Source organism: Phaethon aethereus (assembly GCF_964289735.1).
Source record: "Phaethon aethereus genome assembly, chromosome: 2".
Taxonomy (NCBI): domain Eukaryota; kingdom Metazoa; phylum Chordata; class Aves; order Phaethontiformes; family Phaethontidae; genus Phaethon; species Phaethon aethereus.
In genome coordinates this window covers 170,396,092-170,422,998 of record NC_138582.1, presented here as the reverse complement: position 1 = coordinate 170,422,998, position 26,907 = coordinate 170,396,092, and the positions used below count along the sequence as shown (strand labels likewise).

The 26,907-nt window shown below is 48.7% G+C and overlaps 1 protein-coding gene across 1 annotated transcript in view; it reads right to left on the bottom strand.

Moving 5' to 3' along the window:
- Nucleotides 1–26,907, bottom strand: part of PTH1R (parathyroid hormone 1 receptor) — a gene marked incomplete at its 3' end in the record, with an annotated part of 126,708 nt that overhangs the window by 51,999 nt on the left and 47,802 nt on the right. The window contains exon 2 of the mRNA XM_081996304.1: nt 5,682–5,778. Within this exon, the coding sequence (XP_081852430.1) occupies nt 5,682–5,778 (97 nt within the window). The remainder of the gene's footprint in view (nt 1–5,681; nt 5,779–26,907) is intronic.

Sequence of the window (26,907 nt, the reverse complement as noted above, 5' to 3'; positions counted from 1 at the left end):
GGGGATAAGTCAACTTGGGTTTTCAAAACCTCAGACGTTCGGCAGGTAATGCTCAATGCAGTACTGCTTACAGCAACACCTTTCTTTCCTGGCACTGCTCCTTCCCCTGTGATGGCCCTCTTGTTTATGTGGCTGCATGATGAACCAGATCAGGAAGCTGATCCAGCTGAAAAACAAACCTCCTCCAAAAAGGCTCTTTCTGAGGTTGATCAGTTGTGCCAATGGCCCTGCCCATACTTGCATGCTAAGGTGAACCTGAAATAGCAAATGAAGTCATGCTTTCGATGATAAAATTGGCCTCTTGTATGCATACACGTCCTTGACACCTCTCCCACCATAACAGAGTTCTGCTTGGCCCTTGTCAGCTAAGCTGCCTCATCAGGGATATAGGCTTATGCTGAAGTCACTGCTTCCCTTTGCCATAGAGACCAGTGGGTCATCTCGCTGTAGGACCAGTTCAAGACATGACATGCAGTTAGGAGCTCATGGGACTCCATCTTCTCCTTGTCTGAGAGAAGAGACATTACTGCTGCCTCCTCACACCTCCCATCTAACTACTTCTGAGCTGGCAGAAAAACAGTGCTTCATTCAGTCTGTTTCAAATCCAGGTATGAACTCAAGGTGTTGATGACAACAGGTTTGCAGGGAGAGGTCCTCAGAATGGTGCCAAATGCTTGGAGAAACAAGCTGTCTGCAGAAGTGTACACCCTTATTTCTCATGGCTTAGAGGGTCATGAGAGGGAAGTATCTCTGCATGCCCACAGCAACGGATGCACCTTGAGAGATCCTCTTATCGCTCCATTCACAAGCTATAACATTGGACACTGAGGGGTGCAGGACAAAACCGCAGACCAGAAACGTGAAAGCCAGGCCTCAGACTGCAGAGCAGCCTTTGCTTGTTGCAGAGCTGCGTCAGTATCCAGTGCAAGGCAGCTCTAAAACAGCCATGGGGTCAAAGGCCCCTTTTCCTGTAACCTCTGTGGTCAAGAGTTTCCCTGGAGAGATGGGACTCTCAAGTCCAAAGCCATTCCTTATTGACTTGAGCCAAGTCTTTTAAGTAGGAACTTTCTCCGTTCCCAAACATCCTGCACCCCAGGGCTGTCTGCTGGGGTGTCCCACCGTTACAGGTGCTCCATGCCGGAGGCTGCTATAATGGTCCCAGAATGATACTGGCTCTACAAGCAGATTGTGAGGTCGGGCAGCTGAGAAGCAGCTCTTACCCCAGTGCTTTTTGGTACTTTCAGACATAATGAAGTAGGACTAATGGAAGAGATTTCAATCTCTTTTTTCACCTTTGACATGCTAGGCAGTAAAGCATTGTTTCTGGGAAGTAATAATAGAGATTTAAGTTCCTTCAAGCAGAACTGAATGTGAATCTTTTCCCTCACCACAAACTAGTATGTAAGAAAGGCTGAAGAAGTCTCATCCTTTGACAACTGTCTGATGTGTTGATGACCTCCCCAAAACTGCTGCCTCTTTGTGGACTTGTCCTTTTTCCTTCTTTGGAATGACAAACCAAGCACTGATTTGAACATGCAAAATAAGTGGAAACGACATGCAAAAAAAAAAAAAAAGAGAAAAAAAAAAGAGAGAGGCAACATGTAAGGCTCCTCTTCTTTCCCAATGTAAAAGGCAGATGAATCCCTTCTCTCCTTGTCCAGCTCTGTACCTGCTGCATTGTAGTTAGGCCCTACCAGACTTTGATAACTGAGCCTTCAATTCTACAGGAAGGACGCAATCCCCCCAAGGAGCCTGAATGCTGCTGGCTTGTGATCCTAAATCCCCTGGGCAAGACTAATCATAGAAAAGCTTGTTGTAAGGCACCTCTGAACATCTCTTCTCCAACCTTCATCCTTCAAAACCAGCATGTGGTCAGATCAGTCATGGCTTTGTCTAGCCAACTCTTGAAAACCTCTGAACATCGAGATCCTACCACATGTTCAAGTAAAGTATCTTAGTGCCAGGTTACCCTCCTAGGGTTCACATCATCATCATCAGTAACCATATCACACTGCAGCATAAGTAGTCCATCTAAATCAGCCATCCTGAGTTTAATCCGTGATCAACATCTGGAGACAGACGCCATCCCAAAAGATGCTCTTCTCTGTCTACTAGCTCTAGAACAAGCTCAGGTGTTCAAGGTCATCAGTAATCCACCTCTACTGCACAAGACTATCACCAACATTGTGACCACCTTGGCTCAAGTTCTTAACAGCCCCCATGACCACAACTTTTGCTTTATGGGTGACTTCTTCAGCTGACGTTCACTGTGCCACTGTCACTTCCATCAGGTGAAACCGTAACCTCCTACCCCCTTTGAAAGGCAGATTGTTTGACCTTGAAGTCCTCCAGGAGGTCATGGAGTAGCTCTGCTTTATTACAGAGTGAGCAGATTGTGCAAAGTTTCCAGGGTCTCATGTATGATTCTCGTGGGCATTTATCAACCACATGGGGATGGTTTCTCCCATTTAGAAGACTTCCAGAAGCTAAATTTAACATAGGTAGATTGAACCAGGAGTGTATGATGCCTCCTGCATTACATATCTTGAACCTGGTTGGTTCATTTCTTTTTGTGGTCACTTCCATTGTTATTGGGGGTTTTTTGTTTGTTTTGGCATTTTTTTTGATTGATTGATTGATTGTTTGTTTGTTTGTTTTAAAAATACTTTAAAGTGTCTAGACTGTGCCTGTTTGCCTGTTCATTTTGTTCTTTGAATACCAGCCAGATCAATAAATCATTTCAGGCCAAGGGGTGCACTGCTCCCTGTGATCTGCAAACACACTTCTCAGTGGGGCTTGCCCCATTTCTAATATACAGTAAGTCTGTTCTGCTCTGGCAGAAGCAGCCTTCTGAGGCTATTCATCATGCTCCTGAAAAGAAAAACAAAATCCAGGGGCAGGGGCTGAGCCTCTAGCCTTGTTTTTGGGAGGCACTGGGAACTGTCAAGACAGGAAAGGGGCACGGCTGGCTGCCGCGTGGGAGATCTTGCAAAGAGACAAGGTCCCTTGTGCACCTGCTGTGGGGACCATCAGTCTGCGTTGCCAGCAGGCAATAGTGTATAGATATAGTGGCACATCAATGCTATGGGCTGCTGTTATTATCAAGCAGAGGGTCAAATGGACCTGGACATAGCTCTCTGCCTGCCGGGTTTTGCAGAGCCACAACACAAATGAATTGTGAGGGACAACTGTGTCCTACACCACTGAAAATCCAAAGACAATACAGATGGGAAACCTGGCAGGGTGGTAACACAACTCAAGTCCTCCATGGCAGTTAGAGGAGTCCTCCTGTCACCCAAGCAGGCTCTCCTTAGAAATACTGTGAGCAATATCACAGAAGACTGACTGAAGGCTTGGGGTGGCCACCCAGGATTTGTATCACTCCAAACCACAACCACTTTGCCCCCATAAATTCTGTCTGCAGGTGGGGACTGGTGCTTCTTACTTGTGAAGACCATGTTGCCCTGCCCAGGATTTTTCTTTTGGGTCTGTAGTGAGGGAAGAGGCAATGGGATGAGGTCCTCCATCTGGCTGAGAAGGGCACAGACCCACATGTCCTTGGGTGATTAGCACAAATAGAAACCAGACCCCAGTTTCCGTATCATCAAAGGAGGAAAGGACTGGACCTAACCACTTTTCACCCTGGGCTCTGAAGCCTTTGTGCAAAAACTAAGCTTCTGAGCCTTAGCCAAGCAATTAATTGCATTAAAGCTAACACAGTGCAGATTACAGCCTTTTGTTCTGTCAGCCCTCACCCCGCAATAGGGTCTAAAACAATCCACCTCCTTTGAGTCCTGGAGCATGAAGGAGCAGAAATGCTCCTGGAGATTGGGTTAATCTATTCACAAATGCCCTGTAACATTATCATTTCATGTGTCCAAGGGCATCTGTGGTCTAAAAATCTGTGCATGGCAGCTCCTCTGCAAATTTGGAAGATCTTTTCCAAACTGTAAAATTCTCTATCTGCGACCATGGACTCATTAGATCATCTCAGAGATAGTCTGGCAACTTGCCGCCTTGTTTGCGAAGTGCCAGAGCGGATTTCTGGGGTGTTACAGACATGCTGCCACTGGAGGTTCTTTCATAGTATCTTAAGAAAAAGTTTCTTGGGGAAAGGTTAAACCAGAATTCATTCTGCCTTCAGATTAGTAGACCTCTTGCAGATTAATTAGTTCTAACCATCTATTGCTAACGATTGCCTTGAGTCTTTTAACGCCTTGAACATACTGCTGTGAGTATTGACATCAAGGCAATTCCTCCTCTTGGCTGTACCATTTGAGATATCTAAATGACAATGTATTAGATTTCTTTCTGTTCCAGTCAATGAAAGAGTTAATGCTTGCTTCAGTCACAGAACCGGGTCTCATAACAAGACCAAGGGCATCTTTACAAAGCCCTGTGGTTTGATTCCTTTGCCAAACTGATGGTGGTAAAGAGGCCAAAGGCTGCTTGTCAGTCATACACGTCTCCCTCCCCAGCCTTACCGACACTGCTGCTGACAATTAAGGAGAGAGATCAATGCTAAATGCTGACAGTCTCATAGAGAAAAGTTAGAAAATAGGGTGTGAGAGCAAGACCAGCTGGTTGATATCACCAGATCCCAAGGTAGGCAGGTGGTCTAGAGTACAACAGAAGGAAATGCCTTTCCACATATGCTTTTTAATGAGGTGTTAATTGGGCATTGGGTGAACAGGACAAAGAAGCAACAGAGGATGTGGCTTGAGGTTTTGGTTGAGGTAAAGCCAGAGGCCTGGAATAAAATGAAAGCTGGGCTCTTATGGCCCCTTGCTGTCATTTCCAACAGGAGAGGGACACCAGGTGGGCAGGCAACTCTGCTCTAAAACCACTGCTGGCTTTGGGCACCTTTCCCGCTGCTGGTGGTGTCTCCAGGTACTCCCACAGTGCTGGCTGTGGGAAGAGAGATCTCCAAGACGCAACGGTGAAGGTGGGAAGCAATCTGGCTTGTCTCCTTCTCTCAGGCAACAGAGGGAAATGGGACAGGACGCCCACCCAGGACTGGCTGGGTGCGTGCAGGGTGCTTCAGACAGTCCCGGTGCCAATAATTAACACATGTGAAATTGATGAAAGAAACCAATGGGGGATGATTACTTTGCTACTCACATGAGAGAGCTTTCTCCCTTCCTTCTCCCTCCAGCCCTACATCTGGTAGCAATTTTGCATCCCAAAATAGAAAGGAAGTGGAAGAAAGAGGCTTAGCTAAGCTTGGGCCCATTTGAGGAGAATATAGCGAGAGTATGTCAGAGGGAAGCAGAGAAGGGGCGTTGGAAGAATGCTTTGTTTCCCATACCAGCGGTGTCTTGCTGCAAAGGATCTTGGGAGAACTGATGGTTGATGCTATCTCCCATGCTTTGCCTGGGCTTTGGGTGTAGCGATGAGTGCTGTAAACCCTCATCACTATAACTATAAACTCTTGCATCCTTCCCTTGGCATCTGGTTTTCTGGAGCAGGAGAAGGAGGCTGTGACAACTTTGCTTTCCAACACCTTGTGCTGCAAGATCTTCCCCATAGCCTAACCTGAAAAAACAGTCTGTTGGGCCTTCTTCAGCTGCCTCCATCACGTGCTCCGAGCTCTGCGTATGGGGCTGAGGGCAAGGGGTGGGGTTGACCAGAGAGGGGCTCAGCCCCAGCCATGCAGGCTGGGCTGCTGTGGGAACACTCACCATGCACCTTGGCTTTCAGGTGTCGTTCACACTTAGCCTTGGCTTTTAGCAGTAGGAAGATCTGCTCCTCTTTGGTGATGACATCATCAGCATCCACCTGCAGTGATGGGGAGAAATGAGGTTAAACCTCAGCATGGGAAGAGCAGCAGGACACAAACTTCCTAGATAATGCAGGTGATCTGAATGCAAAACCTCCTTTGCATCAGCAGTTTCTTCCACCAGCCTTGCTCCGTGTAAGTAAGTTTGCTCAGCAGTTAGTGTCCCGAGCAACACCTCTTACAAGATGCCACAAGGAATCATCTGCGTACGTGGCACGGGAAGCGCACGCTGCAATTGCTTACATCATACACATCCAGGAAGGCAGCAATTTCTGGGGTGGTGTGCCCCAGCTTGCGGGGATGAGGCTATAACCCAAGGGGAAAAACCATCCTAGTAAATGCTGGTATAGAATTTTTAAAAGCTGCTCCCTTTAGGACATAGAAGCATAGGTAAATATAACACTCAGGCAATGGCAAAACAGTGCTGTGTTTCCTGACACCTTCCTCTTGGAAAATACTGCCAGGACTTAAAAGTCCCAAGGACTCCTCTCTTTCTAAGAACTGCAACCCGCCATCATCCGTGCCGTGCTGTTTCCACCTCTTGCACGCAGGCCTTCGGCATCAGGCTCTGTAAACATCCTACCTAAATCCACGCCCACGCGCAGAGGGGGCTGCCTCAGGCAGGGCTGTGGGCTGACAGCATCTGCCCCCCACAGACTGAGGGTTGAGGAAAAAGAGCCTGTGAGCATCATCCTGGGAAGATTAGATTTCTCCTTCTGTAAGGCCCCCAGAGGTCAAGGGACAAGAAGAGGGGGGACAAGGAGGGGGCTTTGCCCAGAGCCTGCTTTACCCTCCTCTGCTTGCTGATACACGGTGATACCTGGCCCTCAAAGGCACTCGCTGGTCAGTCCTGGTTCATGAAGCTGGCGTGTTCCCATCAGGCGCGCTGGCCTCGGGGAGCTGGGGTACAACTCTGGGCAGAGCTTGTTCTACAAATGCTTTGGTTGTTACAGTGTACAGAGCTTTGACCTAATGCAATACGGCTGCTTTAATTTTCTGATGTGCCTCTTGGGTATTTATCTTGTGTGTCCCGCTCAGACATTCAGCACCAGTCCCACTGCCAGATAAAGCCTTAGAAGGGGAAGAACTTTCTCCGGGTCAGTTTGGCAGGAATGGGTGTAATTTCAGGGTACCCATCCCAGCTACACTAGGATGATACTGCTTTTGTCCTTTCCTGTTTTTTCCCCCTAAAAGAACAGTACACTTAGCCTTCTCCTACATTAATTTTCTACCCTGGACTTGCATGGGCGACGCAGATCGTACCTTCTAGGTGCTTTGTGATTCGCAGCATAGAAGGGGGTGAGGAAAGTTGTAGACTATGTCCATCTACTGGCAAGCCTCCCTTGCAGGCTCTGGCCAGCCCTGTGAAACCTTTGAGGTTTGGGTCTACCCTTGGTACTCAGCCAGTCATAGCAGAGGAGTCTCTGGGAGGTCAGGACTGGGAGGGACCCACATCCACAAGATCACCCCAAAGCTGGTTCAAAGCACGGAAGAGCCACGTACAACACCTCACAGGGCTCCTAAATGAAAGATGTTTGTAAGGCAGTAGCCTAAAAAAATTAAGTGGTGTAGTAAGTTGGAATAAATAACTGCTCTTCTCATTGCCTCTATTTCCCTAATATTTGTCTCTCTTGATTAATCAGACTACAAATGCAATGTGAGCAGATGTCTGGATCAAATCTCTGGATTTGTACAGAACCTAGCACTCGCTCCTAAAAGCCTAATGTAAGCAAGAAGGTCTGCAGTACTGTTTTGTACAAAGCAACATCTTTTTCTCTTTTTTTTTCTTTTTTTTTTTTTTTTTTACTTATGTTGACTCTGCTGGTGGGACTGGCCATTGTAAATCTGTAACGCAAAACCTAAGGTAGCGTTTCACATCCTGATGGCTGGAGCAGACCTAAACCCCAATGCGTAGTACAGGCAGACAAAGGAAAGAATACAAAACCTTGTGAAGCCAGTACTGATCTGCAGATGAGGAGGAAACCTGTAGACAGGTTGTAGACCCCCCTCACCTCAAGCCTTCTGAAGCACAGACTGAAGGGAGGTTATGACATTTCATTGTACTCGCCAGAACCACTGCTATTCAAAATTAAGCTTCCTTCACTCGTTTTAAGTTAATTCACTTTGCAAAGCAAGATAAACCAGCTGAAGGCCAATCAGTTCTCGAGCAAGACTTACTTACTGCAAATGACATAATGAGGGTGAATGAAATCCAGCTTAGAAGTAAACTCAGATTCACTTTCCCAGTGTGCTCCTATGGAGAGGAACAGTAGATGTTTGAGCAGCTGGCGTGGTAATGGACAGGCAGATGGATAGCGAGATCTGATAAGGGGATCCTGACTAAAACAGAAGTTAGTTTTTCATGTCCCTGGAAAAAATCCATGCTAAAAATCCTTCAGAAGTGGGAGCTGGTTTTCAAAACCGTGTTAACATTAATACAAAACAAAGCCATCCCTTTCCAGATGTTTGGCCTGTCCACATTTAAGGCAACATCCCCCATTTCAACTCTTTCCCTGGAAACACAACCCTTCTGGATCAAATCCTGCTGCCATTTATATCTGCGCAAACCCTGAGTCGTTCCACCAAAGCTGGAGGAGTTAGTCTGGTTTTACACTGGCCAGCGCAGATCAGGCATTTCAGATGATTAGTCCCTTGCACGCTTAGTCCTCAGGCTCCTTTGGCCGTGCTCTGGCAGTGGGGCAGCTCCCAGCCAGAGGGACGTAAGGTCTCCAGGCCAGGCACAGAAAATAAATTTTAATTCCCAGAAAGGGAGATCAGAAACCGAGCACTGTGCCCAGAGCTGGGCAGAACTGCGGGGACAGAGCTCTGAACTCAGCCCAGGTTTTCAGCTTTCCTGAGCCCTGGCTACTAGTCTTAAATTTCTAAAAACCTGTTAGACCCCTAAAAAAAAAAAACCAAACCTCCCCATTCTCTCCCTCCCAAACTGGTGTAAATGCTGAGATATGTTTAGGACATGTATTTCTGTGTTTCTTCTTGGTCAAGGAGGCTGAAACGTGTATGTAAACGCATGTAGGAATAAGGACAGAGGTATTAATTAAATCCTGTGACTTGGAGGGGACACCTATTCTAAAGAGACTTGCAGGAAAATTATGCAGTCTGGCAATGCTGTTCCTTTGCTGCTGAATAACACCGAAGGAGCAAAACTGAGCTGGTCCTGGTGGCCCTGAACTTGCCATCCGCTCCTGTCCCACCCGCACTTCCCGTCCCTTGCCTCCACCCCCTTGCCGAGACATTTCAATCCAGGCTGAAAGCTTTCCAGGATTGTGCAGTATGCGGCCAGATCAGACGCTGGAATGGCTCAGCCTTGGGTTCAAGGGGCAGTAGGTAGGACAGGGCAGACACCCGCAGCTGGAAACCGTAGAGCAGCTTTGGACCTGTCAAATGCTGGAGCACTTTTAACAGTTCAATGCCGCTTTTTTCCTATGCACCTGATTTTCTTGCTCTGGATCTTCCGATCTTAAGACAATGTTGCCCTACTCATCTTTCTATCCTGGCTGTTAAAGGTTAAAAAAAAATCCACATGAACATTTGCTTTGCAACACAGATGCACTCATGTTATTAGACGTATTTAGATCTGACTTGGCAAAACTTTCTCTTTGACAAACAATCTCAACACCTGATCCAAAAATACTGTGGGACAGCCTTGCTAAAATCATTAGCAGTTGTGTATGCCAACTTTTTGGAATCTGAATATCCCTAGGCAGCAAAAGAAGTGGCCTCATTTTCAGAAGTGCTGAGGTGTGGGCTGCAGGAGTTCGTAACAGGTGGGAGCGACAGCCACTGCTTTGGAATGGATTTGGATCCTTTGGGTTGGGAGGGAGATGGGACCGGAGGTTCTGGGATGAGAGGTGTCTGTAAGATACTGGGTGGTGCAGAGAAAGGGGGTTAATTAGTTTTGCAGAGTTTGAGACCTGGGAGGCACATGATGAAGAGAACAAGGTCTAAAAGAAACAGGACAATGCATGTAAGCAAATAGTATCAGTGGATTAAAAATAGGATTAGACAAATTAATAAGGGACAAATTCATCAGTAGCTGCTAAACACTGTAGCCTGGATGCAAATTTCTGATGCAGGAAGGTCTTAAACTGCTGATCACCAGAAGCTAGAAGATGACAACCATAAGAGCTACCTCTTTCTCTAAGCATCCTAAGCTGGCAGCTCCTGGGGATGGTCTGTTAGAACAGAAGATTGACTGAAAAAGGCTGCTGTCATACATATACCTATAGTTCCTCTTTTTCCAAGGCCACAGAAACCTTGTGCCCTGCGGAGCACCGAGGAACATACACATACATTCAGGTTATGGTCCAGTTTGACACACTTAACACAATCTACTTTGTGTATTCTCTGCCCCTGCTGTTCAGGACCATGAAAGAGTAGGTAAGAGGTCCTGGAAGCACTCCATCCAAGCGAGCACCGCAGCCGCAACTCACCTAAACTTGCATATTCAACATCTCACTCGTCTTTTACCACGAACCTCTGTTACGAGCCCAACACCTCCCACCTTCTCGTTCCACAGACACTCATTAGCCAACAGAAAGGCACAAACACCACGTGTGCTTGCCAACATAATACCAGCCTTGCTGGTCAACTGGGGACATCTAGGGCAAGATTTACCAACCTAAGGTGGTCACCCAAAGTTCCCCTTATAGTCACTGAGTATTTAGCTACACAGACCAGCTGAAATCCATTCCATCCTCAAACCACCACCTAAAATGAATCAGATCAGCTGTGGGGATTTTATTTTTCCTTTTTTTTTTCTTTGGGCAGCTGGTGACTGCACGGGTCAGTTAGCCGCTGACTAATTGGTGATGTTAGCCACACTGAGTGGAGGAGTTTAGGAGCAGAGCTTTTGCTGGCATGAGCTCTGGGGGCAAGAGAAGCTTGTGTGGGAATTCAGAAACAGTGTCACAGACAGGTACATCTCCCAAATCCAGCTATTTGGAAGCATGATGTCATTGTGCCCCTGCAGAAGTTAATCACTCCAAAAGAGCTGACAGCAAATCCCTTTCCATGAGCCCTCCCTAACCTGCTTCAGCACGAGTTCCTGCACTGAGCTTACTTGGCGTCACATTCGTGGAAGCTCAAGGGATACAGACAGGCTGGGCGCTACGCAGGTAGGTGCAGAAGAGCTTTGCCCTTCGCTCCTGCTGTTACGGACCAGCTGTGGCTAGAAGGGGTAGGGGCTCCTCTCTGCCCTCCCCAGTTTTGCAGTCCAAACCCATCTGCTGCTCTTTCTCAAGGTTTATCCCCTCTCGGCTTCCTAGTGCTGTTTTTTGCCAGACAAAAATGTTCCTTGTGGGGAAAAGATCTAGGAAAGAGTTGGGGCTTTTTTCTCCCCTTGTTCGGAGAAAGCAGAGAAGCAGAGCAGGAGACAGGCCAAGCAGGGAAGGGTGAAATGACAATGCTGTCCAGAGGCTGTTAAATCAGTTTGGGTTCAGCTTTTTTTTCCCCTTTCCCTTGCCCCCAGAGGAGGCGATGGGGTAATTATGATAATGTTTTCTGGTATTTCCATTTCACTGGCTGATCTCCCAGCCACTAAAGTAAACCCCAAATCTCAACGGGGAGGTCATATTCATGCTTGTTTATGGGACTCATTTTGAGAAATAACACTATCCTTTTTGTGAAACTTCCCTGGCAGCAGCTCAAAAAATAGCTAAAGGCAAACAGATTCCTTGGTTGGGGTTGAGAGCATCACAGCTGCTCAATGGGCCCAAGGCAAGGGACTGCTGGTTGTCACCATCTTGGACAGCAGTAGACCAGGTGATCACTGGTGTGAAGCAGAAAGGGGGTGCAGGCAGCAGTGGGGGCCATGAGAAAGAAGGGAAGAAGGTAAATGTGAAAATGAAAGGATTAATGCTGGTGATATGGAGGAAAAAGGGAGGTGGGTCCAAGGGTGTGGGAACAGGATGGGACATAGGTGGAACTGTCCCTGCAGATCACACCCCAACCCAGCCCTGCTGATTTTGGTGATCACAGTGCTGTCTTTTGGTGAGGAGTGAACCAGATGGACTGGGGTGGGATGGGGACACAGGGACTAACAGTTGGTCAGCTTTGGGGAGCGTGACAACACTTTTCTAAGATTTTCCTTTAACGGTGCCTTAGGCAAGCTGGGTGAAGGGTCTAACTGAAAGACCAAACCAAGCAATATAAGGTCATAAACCAAGTCCTTTTTCTGCAGTAGAGACTGCAACTGAGCTGAGGGCGTGAGCTGGAAAGTTATGAAATTAGAGCTTCATTCCAGCCTTGATGATGGAGCAGCCCCTTTCCTAAACTCTGTAAGGGTCAAGATAGCTGTTAGGATTAGGAGATGAATCTAACCGAGTCTAATCCTGTTAGGAGTAGGAGATGAATCTAACGGAGTCTAATCTAAGGCCAGACCTGAAACTACCACAGGTGAGCATACCTCTTCTGAGATCAGAGCATCAGGCTGGTCTGAGGGCAATGGGGTGTTGATGCCAGGCATGCAGACACGGGTGGCACAACCAAATAATGCCAGAGAGTGGGGATTCAGCTGCCTTTGGCAGGAGCTGCTGTAGCTTTCGGCATGGGCTGAGCCAAAACTGGGTCGGTCGGGAGCTCGTGGCGACAGGGAATTGCTCAGAGGCAGGAAAAGGTGGCAGTGTGGAGGTGGCTGGGGACACAAGGCGTTGCACGAGGTTGGTCAGGAGTGGGGCAGCAACATGGGATGGTGTAGACTTGAGATCCTGACCCCTATTTTTTATAAATGGAAGTATCTTCCTTTAGACGAGAGAGGGTGGATTCTCTCGATTATTTTGTGATTGGCTTCTGATATTTAGTTTGTCTTCTCTGTTTTCCTACACTTCTGCAAGCGAATGCTTGTACATGACCTGCATCTCCTGGCCACTGGGTCCTGCTGGCTTACTTGAGTCCGGACGAAGCCTGGCAAGTATGGACGGACCAGGGATTTGTATGTGCTGTCTTGGACAAAATGTACCCTGTGCAATCTCTGTTCCTGGGTTTGCTGCCAGTCCTATAGCACAGTGGGATCTGCCAGGCTGCAACTCAACCGGTGGTTAACTGTGCCCCGTGCCTGGCTGTATGTCACAGAAGAAATACAGGTATGCTTGTGATTGCTGGATTTGCACGCTGGCTTTCGCGGGCGCTCAGCGCACATGCAGCCTGGCAAGCAAAACTCCTTGTTGGGTGCAGGAGGAGATTGTGACCCCAGTACCTGACCCTGGAAGCTGGCACTTCAGGAAAAATACATCCCTCACCCCCTAAAAGCTGCTCTGGGCTTGTGCTTGGACTGTGAGGATCTGGCACTTCATATTTCAGTGGTGGCTTACAGCATCTCCCTTGCAGAGAGACAGAGCAGAGTAAATACAGATAAACGGTGTTTATTCTCGTGTAATTTGGGCAGTGCTGGATTTGCCCACTGCCCACATAGTCTAATTCCCTTTCTTAATTTCCTACTGCCTCTGTGCTTCTTACCCTCTGCCTGCCTGCAGGCATAAAAATCATACAGAAACAGCAACAACAACCAAAAGAAAATCCATCAGGGGGAATTTGTTGCGAAGAGGAGCTAACTGAAGGGAAGAGCAAGGAGTGGCACTTGTTCTGCCCCGAGGCATTTAATTTAACTGAATAGGCATTATTTCCAACATTAGGGCGAAAAAAATTGCGGTTTGAAACCTATTTCCTTTCAGGTTAATGCTGGAAAGATTTAAAAATAAATAAAGCCCAAGTGCCAGTTGGCCCGGCCGGAGATACAGTAGTGAAAGCAGCAGAGGCACGATCCACTGCCCGCAGCTAACAGCAAAAGCTGTGGGGCTGTGGCTGGCTCAGGACACCGGAGTGGCGAAGAGGATGGAGGGGACGAAGGTAATTTCTTAGCAGGAGACCCTGGAGTCATGGATGGGCCAGGTCCAGGCAGGAGAAAGCAGGTTGGAAGTCCCCTCCACCGCTGGGTCTGCAGCTCCTGTGGGCTGCTGCAGTGGGACTGATGACCCTTCCTCTCGACCGGCTGCGGGTGCTGAGCAGCGCGTGCAACCGGGGGGGACGAGAGCAGCCGAGCGCGTGTCTCGGGGGACATAAGCACCAGACTCGCCCACCTGTGGGGGGGCCAGACGGGAGCCTAGCAAGGATTCCTGTTCTTATCCCTGAGTTCTGCTGTGCCTCATGGTGGGCAAGCACCCATTTCTCTCTCCCCCTGCCAAACGTCGTCCATACTGACGTTGCGACGATGGCAGGAATTCTGATTTGGGAGCTCAGGCAGGTGGGTGCTGAGCTTGAGCTCTCTGCATTGCTGTCCTGCAGTGTCCTAAAGCAATGCGTGTGTTCCTCTCACCCCACCCCGCTCATGGAGGATGGGGGTCGACCTCACGAGGTGTCTTACTCCGTTTAAAGACTGAGCTTATAAACACCAGGATGGGACAATCGAATCAAGAGGGTGTGAAGACAGAGAGGTGAAAGGAAGGGGAGGCCCAAGTGGCACTCAGATGAGGATGGTGGGGGAAAGGGAGTTGATGTGAAGGGGAAGGAAAGAGCTTGCTGGATGCTGATGAAATGAGGCTCCGGCCACAGGCTGGGGAAGCACTGAGTGGTTAGTGCACAAGCCGCTCTGCCCTATATCTGCTTGCCCCAGCCTCCCAGGGGGTAAATGAAGTCGGTGGTTTTGCCTAGACCACATCACCCAAACCACTGCCCGCTCCAGAACAGCATGATGTCTCTGCTCTGGCTGGCTGGGCTCGGGGACCCTGCGCTGTAGCTACAGAACGCTGCATGACCTCATGCCATGTTCATGGCTGTCTTGGCTCTTCCCATGGCTGCCCTCACCAGGCTGGCTGGTACCTGCTCTTCATCCTACCCTCAGACTCATATCTCCCCCGGCTCAGAGGTGTCTACACACTTTTGAGGAGCTTGCCTTCCTGTTTCTCAGTGCCTCATTGCCCTGTAAGGTGAGGGACACACTCCTACCTTCAATCATAAATCCATCCTCTCTGCCCATGTATAATAGAGTCCAGGTCTCAGCACGGTTCTCCCATGACTGCTGTAATAAGAAAAATGTCAGTGAATGGAAAGAGGAAATGTGGGCATTGAAAGATGCTGGGCAGAAGTGAGAATCTTGCATCCTGTTACTGTTTCTTGAGGAACGATACAAGCTGAGCTGGTCTCCTTGACGCCATTCCAATCCCATTTGCTCTCACTCTGCCTTGGGAAAGCCTCGTCCTTCAAACAGCACAAGCAGAGTGAGAAGAAAATCTGCCTGGACAAAGCACAACTTGCAGACTCATCGTGACTTGTGCCAAAGGAAGATAACTGATTTGAACATGGATGTCCACTACATTTACGACCACATGGCAAAAGATTTCTTTGGTATGGAGTGATACCATGACAGCAATAGAAGAGGACCTTTATCATCCTTGTCATTTCCAAAGTCTTGAGGATCACTACCTGTCTGGATCTCCTTCCTTAGCCATCCTGGCATGTTAATGCCTGTATTACTAAGTGATCTCGGGATTTATGGTCAGCATATATCATTTATCAAGGAGAACTGACATTTATGGTGCATTTCCAGGACCTGGAGTTTTAGGAGAACATCTGTCTCACCAAAATGATTGCCTGCTTTCCTGCTTTACATCCCTGGAGCAAATGAGGTGTAACCCAAGAGGTTGAGCTATGAAAAAAGAACCTTCCAAGCAAGGATAAAATTCGCCACAACTGCTTATCAGTGTTGCCCGAGCAGAGGTGATCTTCCCGGCGATTAGAAGATGGAGCTGGTGTAGAGGTCAGCAATGATCAGTACTGATCTGAGTTATATTCCTGGATCATAAATAACACACATTACACTCCACGCTTGTGCAACAGTATTACTGTAGTCAGGAATGATTAATCCCAACCTAAAGCTAATGTCTAAAATATTCAGATGAATCACACCCTGAAACTGCCCGTTTCAGTCCCCTCTGACTACAGTGGGTCCAGAGAAGGAGGCACTCACATATCTGCAAACCTCTTATGTGGGATGAGACAAACCCTAGCCTGAACTTCTCATCTGGGTGTCCAAGCTTGAGATCCACTGAACCCAAGGACTGTCCCCTCTGCCTAGACCAAGGCAGGGTCTTCAGGCTCAAACCCAAGCTAGGAAGGCATGTATGTGCTCTCTGAGCTGCCAGAGAGATGCAAGATTGCTCCTTGGTGCCTACTTGGCAGCTAAACTTGATACCCGACCCTCCTGTGGTTTGATGTCCCCTTGTGTGTTGCTGATGGAGCCCTGTATCTGTGCCCCATTGGTTCAAATATTGGGAGGGCCATAAAAGAAAGTAAAGGTCACTCTGACATTGTGTTTTGATTTTTCTTGGCTCACCAGTACCTTTCTCTCATCTTCAAGGGATGAGAGAGACAAAGATACAAAGAAGTGTGCTGTAGGACACCACCATTTCCTAGCCTGTGGGTCTAGATTCTCTTTCTCCTGTTTTTCCCCTCATTCTTTGAAAGCAAATGATTTATTTTGGTTTCATACCTTGCTGTCTATGACGATTGTTTCACAAATATCAAGGCTATGATGCTTGGTATCTGCCCTTTCTTTTTCCTTTTACATTTTATTTTGTCTTGCAAAACAAGAGTCCAAAAAGCCATGGAAGGGGGTCACTTGTGAAGGTGGACACCTCTTTCTTCCTTCCCATGCTCCTACCACAGGTGCAAGGAGGATCTTCTGAGTACAGACCTAGGTGCTTGAATAAACGTTGCTATGACCTTTCAGACTTTACTGAGTCCACACACCCCGTGGTCCTGAAATTGTTTAAGGAAAATCTGTTTCAGGTATGTGACAGGTAACGTCACTTGGACAGAGCAAGAGAAGGGTTGTATTTTTCTTGATTCTTCATGGGAAAGTCCAACTCCTTCCTCTTCGTCTCCGCAATTCCCTTGTGCCTCTCAAAAAAACCCTCCCTCTTAGCTTTCTCTCCTGGTTCTCAAAGCTTCAGGCACTGATTTTTTTTTTGAAGCCTTTCGAGGAATACCCTCCCTGGACGAGGGAGCTGGGGTTCAGTCTTTTACTCAAGCACTCAGAATTGTCCTCAGACAAGGCAGATGGTTGCAGTCAGCTGGGCCAAGGATGCCAACAGAGCTGCCTTAATGCGCTCTGACATGTATTCCCTTGTTATCCTCCCACAGTGGAAAGTACTGATAAGGAGTGCAGGAGAAAGATCTGTACCAAATCATGAGATTAGAGCTCTAGAAAAAGACTTTACTTTTGTTTCTCATACCAGCAGCAAGAGCTGGGGGTTGTAAAGCACAATATGCTCTGTGGGAGTGTGCTTGGGAGGAGGATGCTAACAGCCTTTACTCAGCTCTCCAAACTGCACAGGAATGGGATCCTCTCTGTTTCACAGCTAACTGCCACTGCTTGTCTGAAACCAAGTCAGTACCATTAATGCTTAAGAATGAAAGGCTCCCAGTGGAGTGTCTAATTGAAAGCCATTTAAGACAACAATTGAAAGAAAGATCTACAAGTAAACACCTTCTACTAAGTAGTAAGAATTAATTACCTTTTATTAAGTAGCAATATTAGCAAAAAACATTCTGGCAACTTTGGTCCATGAGTACTAATAATAGGGGCGTCACTGTCACACTTCAGCAGACTTTAGATGCTCAAAATTAGACAAAATACAGATTCATATATAGATATAACAAATATTACATATAGTCATCCAAGACCACACATACAAATATCTTTGTTTTTCTTTCAAATCAAGCCAGAACAAGCTTTTTCTATATTGCTTGAGAAATAGTCATTAAAATGTTGACTACAATATCATTAAATTCCCTCCAGGTGCAGCTGTAGAGGGAAAATCTTATTCTTCCTATTATTTTCCACAAAAGTGACAAGAATCCAAATTTTCCTGAGCAATGCAGAGGTAAGAGAATCAGATATCCCCAGTAAACCCCGCTTGCTTTTCCCAGCAAGACACATGGACAGTCCCGGTGTCAGGCTGCTCTGGCTCTCCAGCCTTGCCCAAAGGCACAGCCACTCTCCTTTGCCAGGAGTGTGGCAGAATTGGTATTTCAGGATAAAGATTTTGGATCCAGTGACTGATGGAAAGGTCTTGACAAGAACATCTCTGAGCTGCTCTGCATTCGTTTGTGGTAGATAGGCGCCCCTACTACCAGCAACTGCTGGGAACTGAGGCACATAGTGATAAGGGCTGGTGACATCTCACCTAACTTGAAGCACCTAAAATGCAGGTGTGTCATTGGAACTTGGCACTCAGGGTCTCTTTAGAAGGAGAGGAGAGACAAAAGTACTTTCAGGGAGTTGCTGTTCTGCTCTGCATTAGGCCTTTGACAACGGGATGAGATGAATTACGCTCTGGACTTTGCTCGCTTTGCTAGCTTTTGCTAGTATTGGTTATGTTTCCACCGACTGTACGAGCAAGCCTGAATTGAGCAAGGTGAATTCAGCCTGAAAAAGATAATCCATGTCCCCTGTAAGTCACATCAGTCCCCACTTCACTGTCTGCCACCAACGATCATGCAAGTACCATGCAGCACACAAGGATTTGAGCCTGGACCTTCAACAGTGCACACAGCTCTCCTCTCATGACCTCCTCTCTGCCAGGGCTGGATGAAGCTCACCAGACAGCCCTAAGGTCTCTGCTGTAATGCCCAGGTTAATGGAATAAATCAACCTGTACGGTCTTACTGGTGATGGCAGGTGGCACATGGCCCTCCGCACTGTACCCATCCTACAGGGCTGATAGCATCCATACTGGATCTGGAGACCAGTTAATAACCTCATGGAGCAGTGTGGTGGGTCAGGTCTCATCCTCTGTACAACCTCCCTGCTTGTTTCCATGATGATGATGCTCTGGAGCTGACAGTGTGGCTGGCTCCACAGTGTCGTTTTGCAAAGGTAGAATTATTCTGCTTTCGGTAACAGCGGTTGTCACTCACAGCACAGTCTGGAGGAGGGATTTGGGTTTACCTGCCCCATCTGCTTCAACCATCAATTTTTCTTTGATATGTACAGCAGCTACCATCATGGGTTGTCATCTACAAGATATCCTTGAAGGGCAGTTTCAGTACTACTGCCCGTAAGTGATGGTAGTATTGCACTCATCTTTTCAAGGCTCCCAAGCTTGCAGAAGAACGAGGGGGGGACAGAGCACCCCAAGCAACCGGATCCCTCTCCTAATGCCAAATGCTTTGAGATTCAAGGAGTGAGCTGATGCCATAGTTCCTCTGAGGTGACTATGCTGAAAGGGACCACTTGGTCCCCCATCCCCTGCACTGTACCTAGCGACTGCATGGTCATGGGGTGAGTTAGATCAGCAGTCTGCTCTGATGGAACAATCTTTGGGGAAGGGATTGCTTATTTTCTTGTCAGAGCATAGGTTCCAACAATTCAGGTTGGGAGGGACCTCAGAACCTCAACTAGTCCAAACTACTGCTGAAAGCAGGGTAAGCAATGAGATTGGAAAACAGACGTTATGCAGTCAGGTCTTCAAGTGAATTACACTGCAAGCACAAAATGCAGAAGAAGACGACAGGGTAGGAAAGGGGTGGGCAGGGAGACAACCCCTTCAAAATCAGCTTGTGGTCACGTCCACTTGGATGTGCTGAATCCTTCAGATGACTGTCCTGGAAGGGCTGGTATTATTGTCTAGGAAAAGCAGACCCTTCTGCTACTGGGATCCAGTTAGGGAAAGCCCTTCCTCCTGCCTGAGTTTCCCCCCTGTAGGCTTGTGATGATGATATTGGTCAGCGATACGGGGCCTAGTGGAGTGCACATGGCTGATAAACACAACATCGCAAGTATGCTTGGTTAATGCGATCTCCTGGAAGTCCCATAACGGGCTGCTGTCCCTCTTATCCGAGTAGCTGTCACAGGGAGCTGAAAAAGCAGCAAAGTGAAGAGCCAACACTTGCTCCAGTCTCTGAGCCTCCCCTTTCCTCCTCCTCTCACTTCATTTTTTCTGTATCTACCTCTAATTGCCTAACCATTTTCTTCTAGCTTCTCTGCACTCATGACCTGCCATGATATCAGAAGGTATAAATTGTCAACACCTCTCTGTTTTCTTAGTCTGCAGCCATGAGAAGTGCTGCCTTTTTGTTACGAACAGAGGTTTTATTGCTTTTCCCTGAGGTGAGCAAGCAGCAGCCTTAGATTTCAGTGAGAACATCACGCTGCCCAGACCTGGGCAAACCACACAGGCTGGCTGGGTCTCCTGGAGATGTTATCTGGGAAAGAAGAGTTTCTGTGTGCCCATGTGTGTAGGGGGGACTTGCAAAAAATCTCTCAAGAGCTGGAGGCTCTGATACTCTCCTTCGCACCTGACTCAGATCTGTGCTCAGTCTGAAATCAGAGAGTGGGAATTTGTTATCTAAAGATCAATTAGGTACTTAAAAACCTTCACTAAATAATGCTGGATGGTTTTAGGGTGTGGGAGTAGGGAGGAGAACACTGCTCTTACAGGGGGGCTGGTCCTTCAGGCTTGAAGGAGAGAAATGCAGCCCAAAGCCAAAATAGCCCCTTGTCCCTGGTTTCAGCAGGTCCTAGCTGACTGACATCAGCCACGGGACCAGTCAAGCTGGATTTCACTGGTGAGGGATATAAAGTCATGGGGGACAGAGTGCAATGGGTAGTGCGTGGGGCTGCGTTCCCCTGGGCTCACACTGCGGGTGGTCAGGGACATACTGCTGTTACAGATCCTTCAGCAGTGCCGGTACTGCAGTGAAAGGGGCTAATCAGAGGCCATAGCCTGTTTTCTTGGCGAGTCTCTGACCCCATGGATAAATCCCAGGTGTAGAAAAGCCCTTCATGCTCTCTGAGGGTGCCTGTCAGAGCAATAGATCAAGCATTAAAGCATTTTGCTGCTACCTTGACCAAAACCCAGTGGTTATAGCTACCCAAGGTGTAGGATTTGCAGGCAGGTCATGGTAAAAAACAGAGTATAAAGCCAACATCCCAGAGAACACGGTGCCTAAGTACTCTACACCTGACCAGGACTCTCACTGCTGGTCCTCCTCTCTTCCTCCTGTGATGGCCCAGCTGCATGACCTGAGACCCCAGCAAGGGAGGTCCCAGTGCTGCATGCGCAGGAAACTAATAACAAAAGGTTTTTCTCTCCAGGACAAGAAATTCCAACTTCCAAAATAAATGTCCTTGTCCTTGTCACAGAAAACACAGTGCCAGAGGGAAACAACGTGGATGCCAACTGGAGCATCCTCTTTGGGATGCGTGATCCAAGCCATGGAGCTGTTTTAGCAGTGAGGTCAGATCCTGCTTGAAAGACAGCCCTGACAACACAAAGTCCTCTCTTTTCTGAATACGTTCATCAAACGAGCTCACGGTCAGGCATTTCAAGGCCCAGCTGTTGCTGGCTGCTGGGCCTGGCTCTCATATGGAGGCCAGACGGTGGTGTATCTGCTGCCGCCGTCTTCTGTGGATTCCCAGAGGGAATCCCACATGACCCTAGTGGGATGCTACTTCAGCATCTCCCTGGCTGTAGATACAAGGTCAGACTGCCTTTCTTGTGCAACCACGTGCATGAAAAGCAGCTAGAAAGCACCTTCTGTCAGTAAAGGACCTGAAACTCTGGATGTGGGGTGAACGACCCTGTGTGTGTTAGAGGTTTACCAGCCCTGAGGTTGTCAGTCAATCCCAGCTGGAAAAGACTTTTCCAGGGCTGCTGTGCAGGATCCCGACTCCCAGGCTTTGGATTTGCCATTGTTTTTTACCCTCTGAGATTTCAATTAGCTGATGAGATTGAATGGTTATTCCAGAGGCCTATAAGGATTTCTCGGGAGGCCATTTTGTGTAGGCTGCTGTTCAACTTGAGGGAAGGGAAGGGCCCAGCTGGAGATGCTTTTGTGTAGCATCATCCTTGGCATGCCTCAACAGGAGCATCACCCTTGGACCACTGAAAAACTCAAGGAAGAGCTGAAGAACATCTAGAAAGGAGGGAGGCTGACCTGGACAAAAGAGGCAGAGTGACGGAGAGAACAATGTCAGGCTGTAAAATGAAGTACATCATGCTCTAGTGTTCACTGAGTTCATGGACTAGATCTCCATATAGAGGCAACACTGTGGACATTGCCACTTCATCATCTGAATCCCCTTATATCTCACTTGCCCTTGCAGTCATGGCACATTCCTCATGCTTCTCAAGCCTAGAACGGCCCGATATTGCCAGCCAAAAGGGAAATAAGGTGTGGAGGTGACTCCAAGTTCAGGCAGCCCATAAGGGCACTTAAAAGAGATGGGCCAGGACTTGGGAGCCCATGCAGTGCGAGGCAGCTCCTGGCACCTACGGGCGTAAGGATGACGCTGCAGCGGCAGCTTCAGCTCCCGGTTCAGCGGAGGACTTGCAACTCGGCACCCGCAGGGCAGAGCATTTGCCAAGAGGCAAAACAGCTTCAGCTGGGAGCCAAGCGTGATCTTGCCTTACTAATTTGGCGTGGAACTCGGGAGGTGCTCAGGTACCTATATAGCTTTACAAACCTAAGCTTTGTTGGTAACTCCGTCTGAATTGCTGGGACTTTGAAAGGTGAGCGTGACAACCTTTCTGCCTCAGTTTCCCCCAGGCCCAGCAAACCTTCGCACCTTTCCTTGCCTTCTCTGTTTTGGTTACCTCTAACTTGTTCGTGTGTATATTTCTCACCGGGAGAGGGAGTGGTGGGAGGAGAGGAAAAGACAAATTTCAGAGCAGACAGCTACAATCAGCAGTAACGAGCTGCAGAAACGTTAACCTCTCTTCCATCGGTGTCAGGGGGAACTCTGCTTGCAATGGGAGCGAGGAAACAGCTCCTGCAGCCCGAATTCTGCTCTGCAGCCTTCACATCATCAGCCTTTTTGCTCGAAGGCTTGACTGAATTTCCAATGCAGCTGCTCCAGGCCGTACTGTGATTGATTTCTTTTTGCCCTTTTTTTTTCTCTCCCCCCCCACCCCCAACATTAACTCTTCATCTCACAGCCGGCTGCTGAGCCCTGGTCAGTGAGCAAGCGCAAGATCGTACCGTGGCCCCACGGAGCCCATGGATTTTGCGAGGGAGGCAGAGTCTTGGCACGTCTTGCCTGCTGCAGCTTGGAGACCTGGGACGCCACAAAACCTTTAGGTCAGGCTAACCTGCTCCTTTCCAGAGCTCTGTGTGCATTTTGCTCTCTCGGTACCAGACGTCCAGATGCGTCCAGTCTCCAGTCCCAGCAATTCCCCAGCCAGAGACATGCACAGATGTAACAGAGACACAACACTGCTTGCTGCAGCCCTCCGTTCTTCTCTCCTACCTGGGGAAGAACTCAGCTGGAAGCTAAATTCGTTCTTCCCATCTTTGATGTCCGTAAAGGGGCTTGGTGGATGCTCCTGAGATGCTTCTGCTGCAAATGGTCCATCCCACATCCCTCAGCTTGCTGCCCTAGTACTAGGGCTTGGGAATTACTCCTGCCAGGTCACGTCTGCTGGTGGGATGCTACCGCATGCGGACCGCAGGGAGACGAGGAATCCGTGCCCTGTGCACGCTGTGCCAAGGCTGTGGGCCAGGCAGGTATGGGCTGAATGCCATCTCCTCCTCTGCACTGAGTGTGCCAGCAGCCACAGCCGAAGGCAGAGGAAACACAGTGGCTCAGAGAGCTCGTGGCACAGCGGCAGTGTCTGTTCCCTCTGGGGTGCACCTCCACATACCCTCCTGTGTGGGACACGCTGAGCAGCGTGTCCGGTAGCTGAGGGTGGGTACAAGTGAACAGACGGCAACATGGGGTTAGGGCACAGCCAGGACAGATGCCAGCATGGGTTTGGTCGGGAAAATAGTCCCTCAGTGGGAGTAACTGCCATGGTGGGGGTCAGGCTGCTCTCACTACCCTGTGTCCAGAAATGCACATAAGTGGGATTTATATAACCTAAGTTTAGAGGCGAGTGCAGAGAAATAAGCGCTCCCTGGGTGCGAGGGATCACCTCCTGAACTGGACACCACCCAGATAAGGCCTGTTTGTCTGCACTGGCTGTTGGCTATCCAGCTGTGACTGAGCATCGCTGCGGGAAGGATTTCGGTTACGGACATTGCCCAGGGCAGAAGGTGTTCTTCCAGCCAAGGGGCAGAGGCACAGACTTAGGGAAGATGCTGTGGGCCTGCATGGGTGAGTCAGACTGTCTGGCTCTGTTCTCTGCCCCTGAAGTGCATGGGACAATCTACATCCTCGCTGTCAAACTCTTGCACCCTTCTAAAAGAGGGTGGCTGCGTCCAAGCTGTCATGTGGGAATGATGCCTGATGCACAGTAACTCTGAGCTAGGGAGAGGGCTCTTTCACCGAGGTGAAAAGCGTCCGAGGAACCATGCTCAGCATTTAATGTCTGAGATGACAGTCAGGAACCCAGAGCCAGGAACCTTCCCAGTTTATATATAACCTATGTAGTCACTGGGTCTCCAACACTGCTTTTCCAAGGCTGAAATCACAATTGGGGGGTCCAAAAGCAGGAAGCTATGAAAGAGAGAGTGTGGGCTAGGCTGCTTTGATCTTTGTGGAAAATATCTTTGGTATATGGAAACTTACTCTTCCCTTTGAGTTCCAAGGTAGAGCTTCAGAGCCACAGTGGAACCGAGATCTGCAGGTACATAGATGAGTGCTGGGAGACTAAATAGTGTTGTGGATCCAGGTCCAGTATCTAAATGACGTTGGGGAGAATGAACAGAAGCCACAGACTCCTGGCAGGAGAGGACATGTGAATTACTGCAGCTTGTGCAGGGTGTTTGGGGTGGCCAGCCCTCCGAGACAGGCAGCACAATCCCATTGCTTCAGTGCTAGTCTGAACTTCTCCTCAGCTGCACGTAGGCAAGCGCAAACAAACCTTCAGAGCAGGAAAGGGGGGTGGTTGAGGGGGGAGTAGCCAGAATCGGGGAGGACCTGAATTTCTGGTCTGCCAGAGCCCATCCCAACCGCCCGACTGGAACCCAGAGCCCTGCCCTGGTGTGGTGGAGCTCTGCGGCGGGCGGCGGGGAAGAGCGTGGCCTGGCGGGATCTCCGGGGCAGCTGCAACGCAGGGCACGCGTTCCCTGCAGCCCCGGGGCGCGCGGCAGCGCTGACAGCTCTGGAGGAGCCGGCGTGGTGCCAGGAAAGCCTCGCCAGGCGCACACGGAGGTGGCTCCCCTCTGTGATGGCGTTGTTGGAGGCACTCTCAGGTCTTCCCAGCTTTTGCTGCAGTAATGCACCCTCTGCTGCTTTGTCCGCGGGAGGCTTTGTGGGCAGCGCGGGACGTGGGAGGAGGCTCTTGGGGGAGTCAACGCCGGCACCATTGCAGTGCAGCGGCTCCCTCTCCCTTCATCACAGCATCAGGGCAGATGTGCAGAGGGTGGATTGGGCCCATTGACTGACGACTGTCCTACACTAGACCACCAGAAACGTGGTTTCTTTTCCTTGCTATGCTGGGTGAGCTTCCCCTCTTTTCCCCGCTTGTACAGAGGGGATGAAATCCCTTCCCTGACACTGTCGTCTTTTATGGCCTTAAGCAAATCATTTAATGCCTGTGCACTTGAAACATTTTATCTTAGCGGATTCCCAAAGGCTTTATGATAATTAACGGGTCTGTATCTCATCTTCTGCCTAAGATGGGCCCCAAAGATGATCTGCTGTAATAGAAAGAGAGATCTCATACTGAAATTGCTGTGTGTGCCAGCGTTTTACTCAGGTGACTACCTATTAAAGTACAGAACAGAATCTCCTGTTAGCATCCTTGGGAGAAAAGGTGCCAAGCAAAAAAGATAAAACTAACAAGAAAATAACCTCAGCATGTCTCTCGAATGTCTGAGACCTGAAAACAGAGAACTGGAAACAGCTCTGTGGCTGTAGGAGCACAGGTTTCCTTAGGACTTGAGGAGGTCCCAGGAGCAAGGATCCATTCTTTGTCCTAGTCCTGGAATGGTGGGAGAAAGGCCCTACAGAAACAGAGGAAACATTCCAGACCACATTCAGGTTTCTGCAGGTGTGACTTCACTTTTTTTTCCTGATGATCAAAGGACTGGGGAGCCCGCCACATGAGGGAAGGCTGAGAGAACTGCGTTTGTTCAGCCTCGAGAAAAGAAGGCTTAGGGGAGACCTTATCATCGTGTTCCAGTATTTGAAGCGTGGCTACAAAGAAGATGGAGACTCCCTTTTCACAAGGAGTTACATGGAAAAGACGAGGGGTAATGGGTACTCCTGGGGAAATTCCAGTTAGACACAAGAGGAAAATTTTTCACAAAGAGCACAATCAGCCATTGGAATAATCTTCCCAGAGAAGTGATGGATTCCCCAACTTCGGACACTTTTAAGATTCGGATAGATGGGGTGCTGAGCCATCTTGTCTGGACTGTGCTTTTGCCAAGAAAGGTTAGACCAGATGATCCTTGAGGTGCCTTCCAACCTGGTATTCTGTGATTCCTGAAGGAAATTTCTCCCCATTTGTCTGGGGGCCTAGGTGCTTTTTGAATATCTAGCCGATCCATTAGACTAAGCTGATGCCTTCTGCATGTGGATAACCACCTGCTGGAGAAGACAGCGAGGGGCCGATCCTGCTTGCTATGAGTCAGTGTGATAAGCGCAGGCAGCAAGACGCAGCCGCTCAGGCAGGCAGAGCCCTACGGATCGCATAGTTCTTGTGCCAGAGGATGCCGACACCGGCGAGCTGCCGTTCCTGGAGAGCAGCTGCAGAGCACTCTCATGGTACTAAACTTTCCAGGAAAACCAGGTTTCTCTTGACCGTGACGTCTGTGTCCATTATATTAACTGAGACCACTGTGACGATAAAAACCCTTCAAATCAAGGTTGTTTCTACTAGCAATGAAAAAAAACCCAAATAAACCCAAACACCTGTTTTTTTTTTGAAGATGTGTTTTCTCCACAGAAGATTAGAAGTAATGTCAGCAAAGCTTGTCATGTCGACAGCAGTCCTTCAACCAGCAATCAGACCAGGAACCTAACAAGCGTCGGGGACAGCAACTGCACTCAGTGCGTTGGTCTGGGCTCAGGTTAATGAATATGCCCCTGCTTAATCCCACACATACCTGATAGATGGGAAGAAAACAAGGGCACTCAACGAATCTCGTGCCCTTGCCACAGGGTCTTGTCCTATCTAAAAAATCGCTCTGTAACAACCAATTGTGAGAAAAGGAAAAAAAAT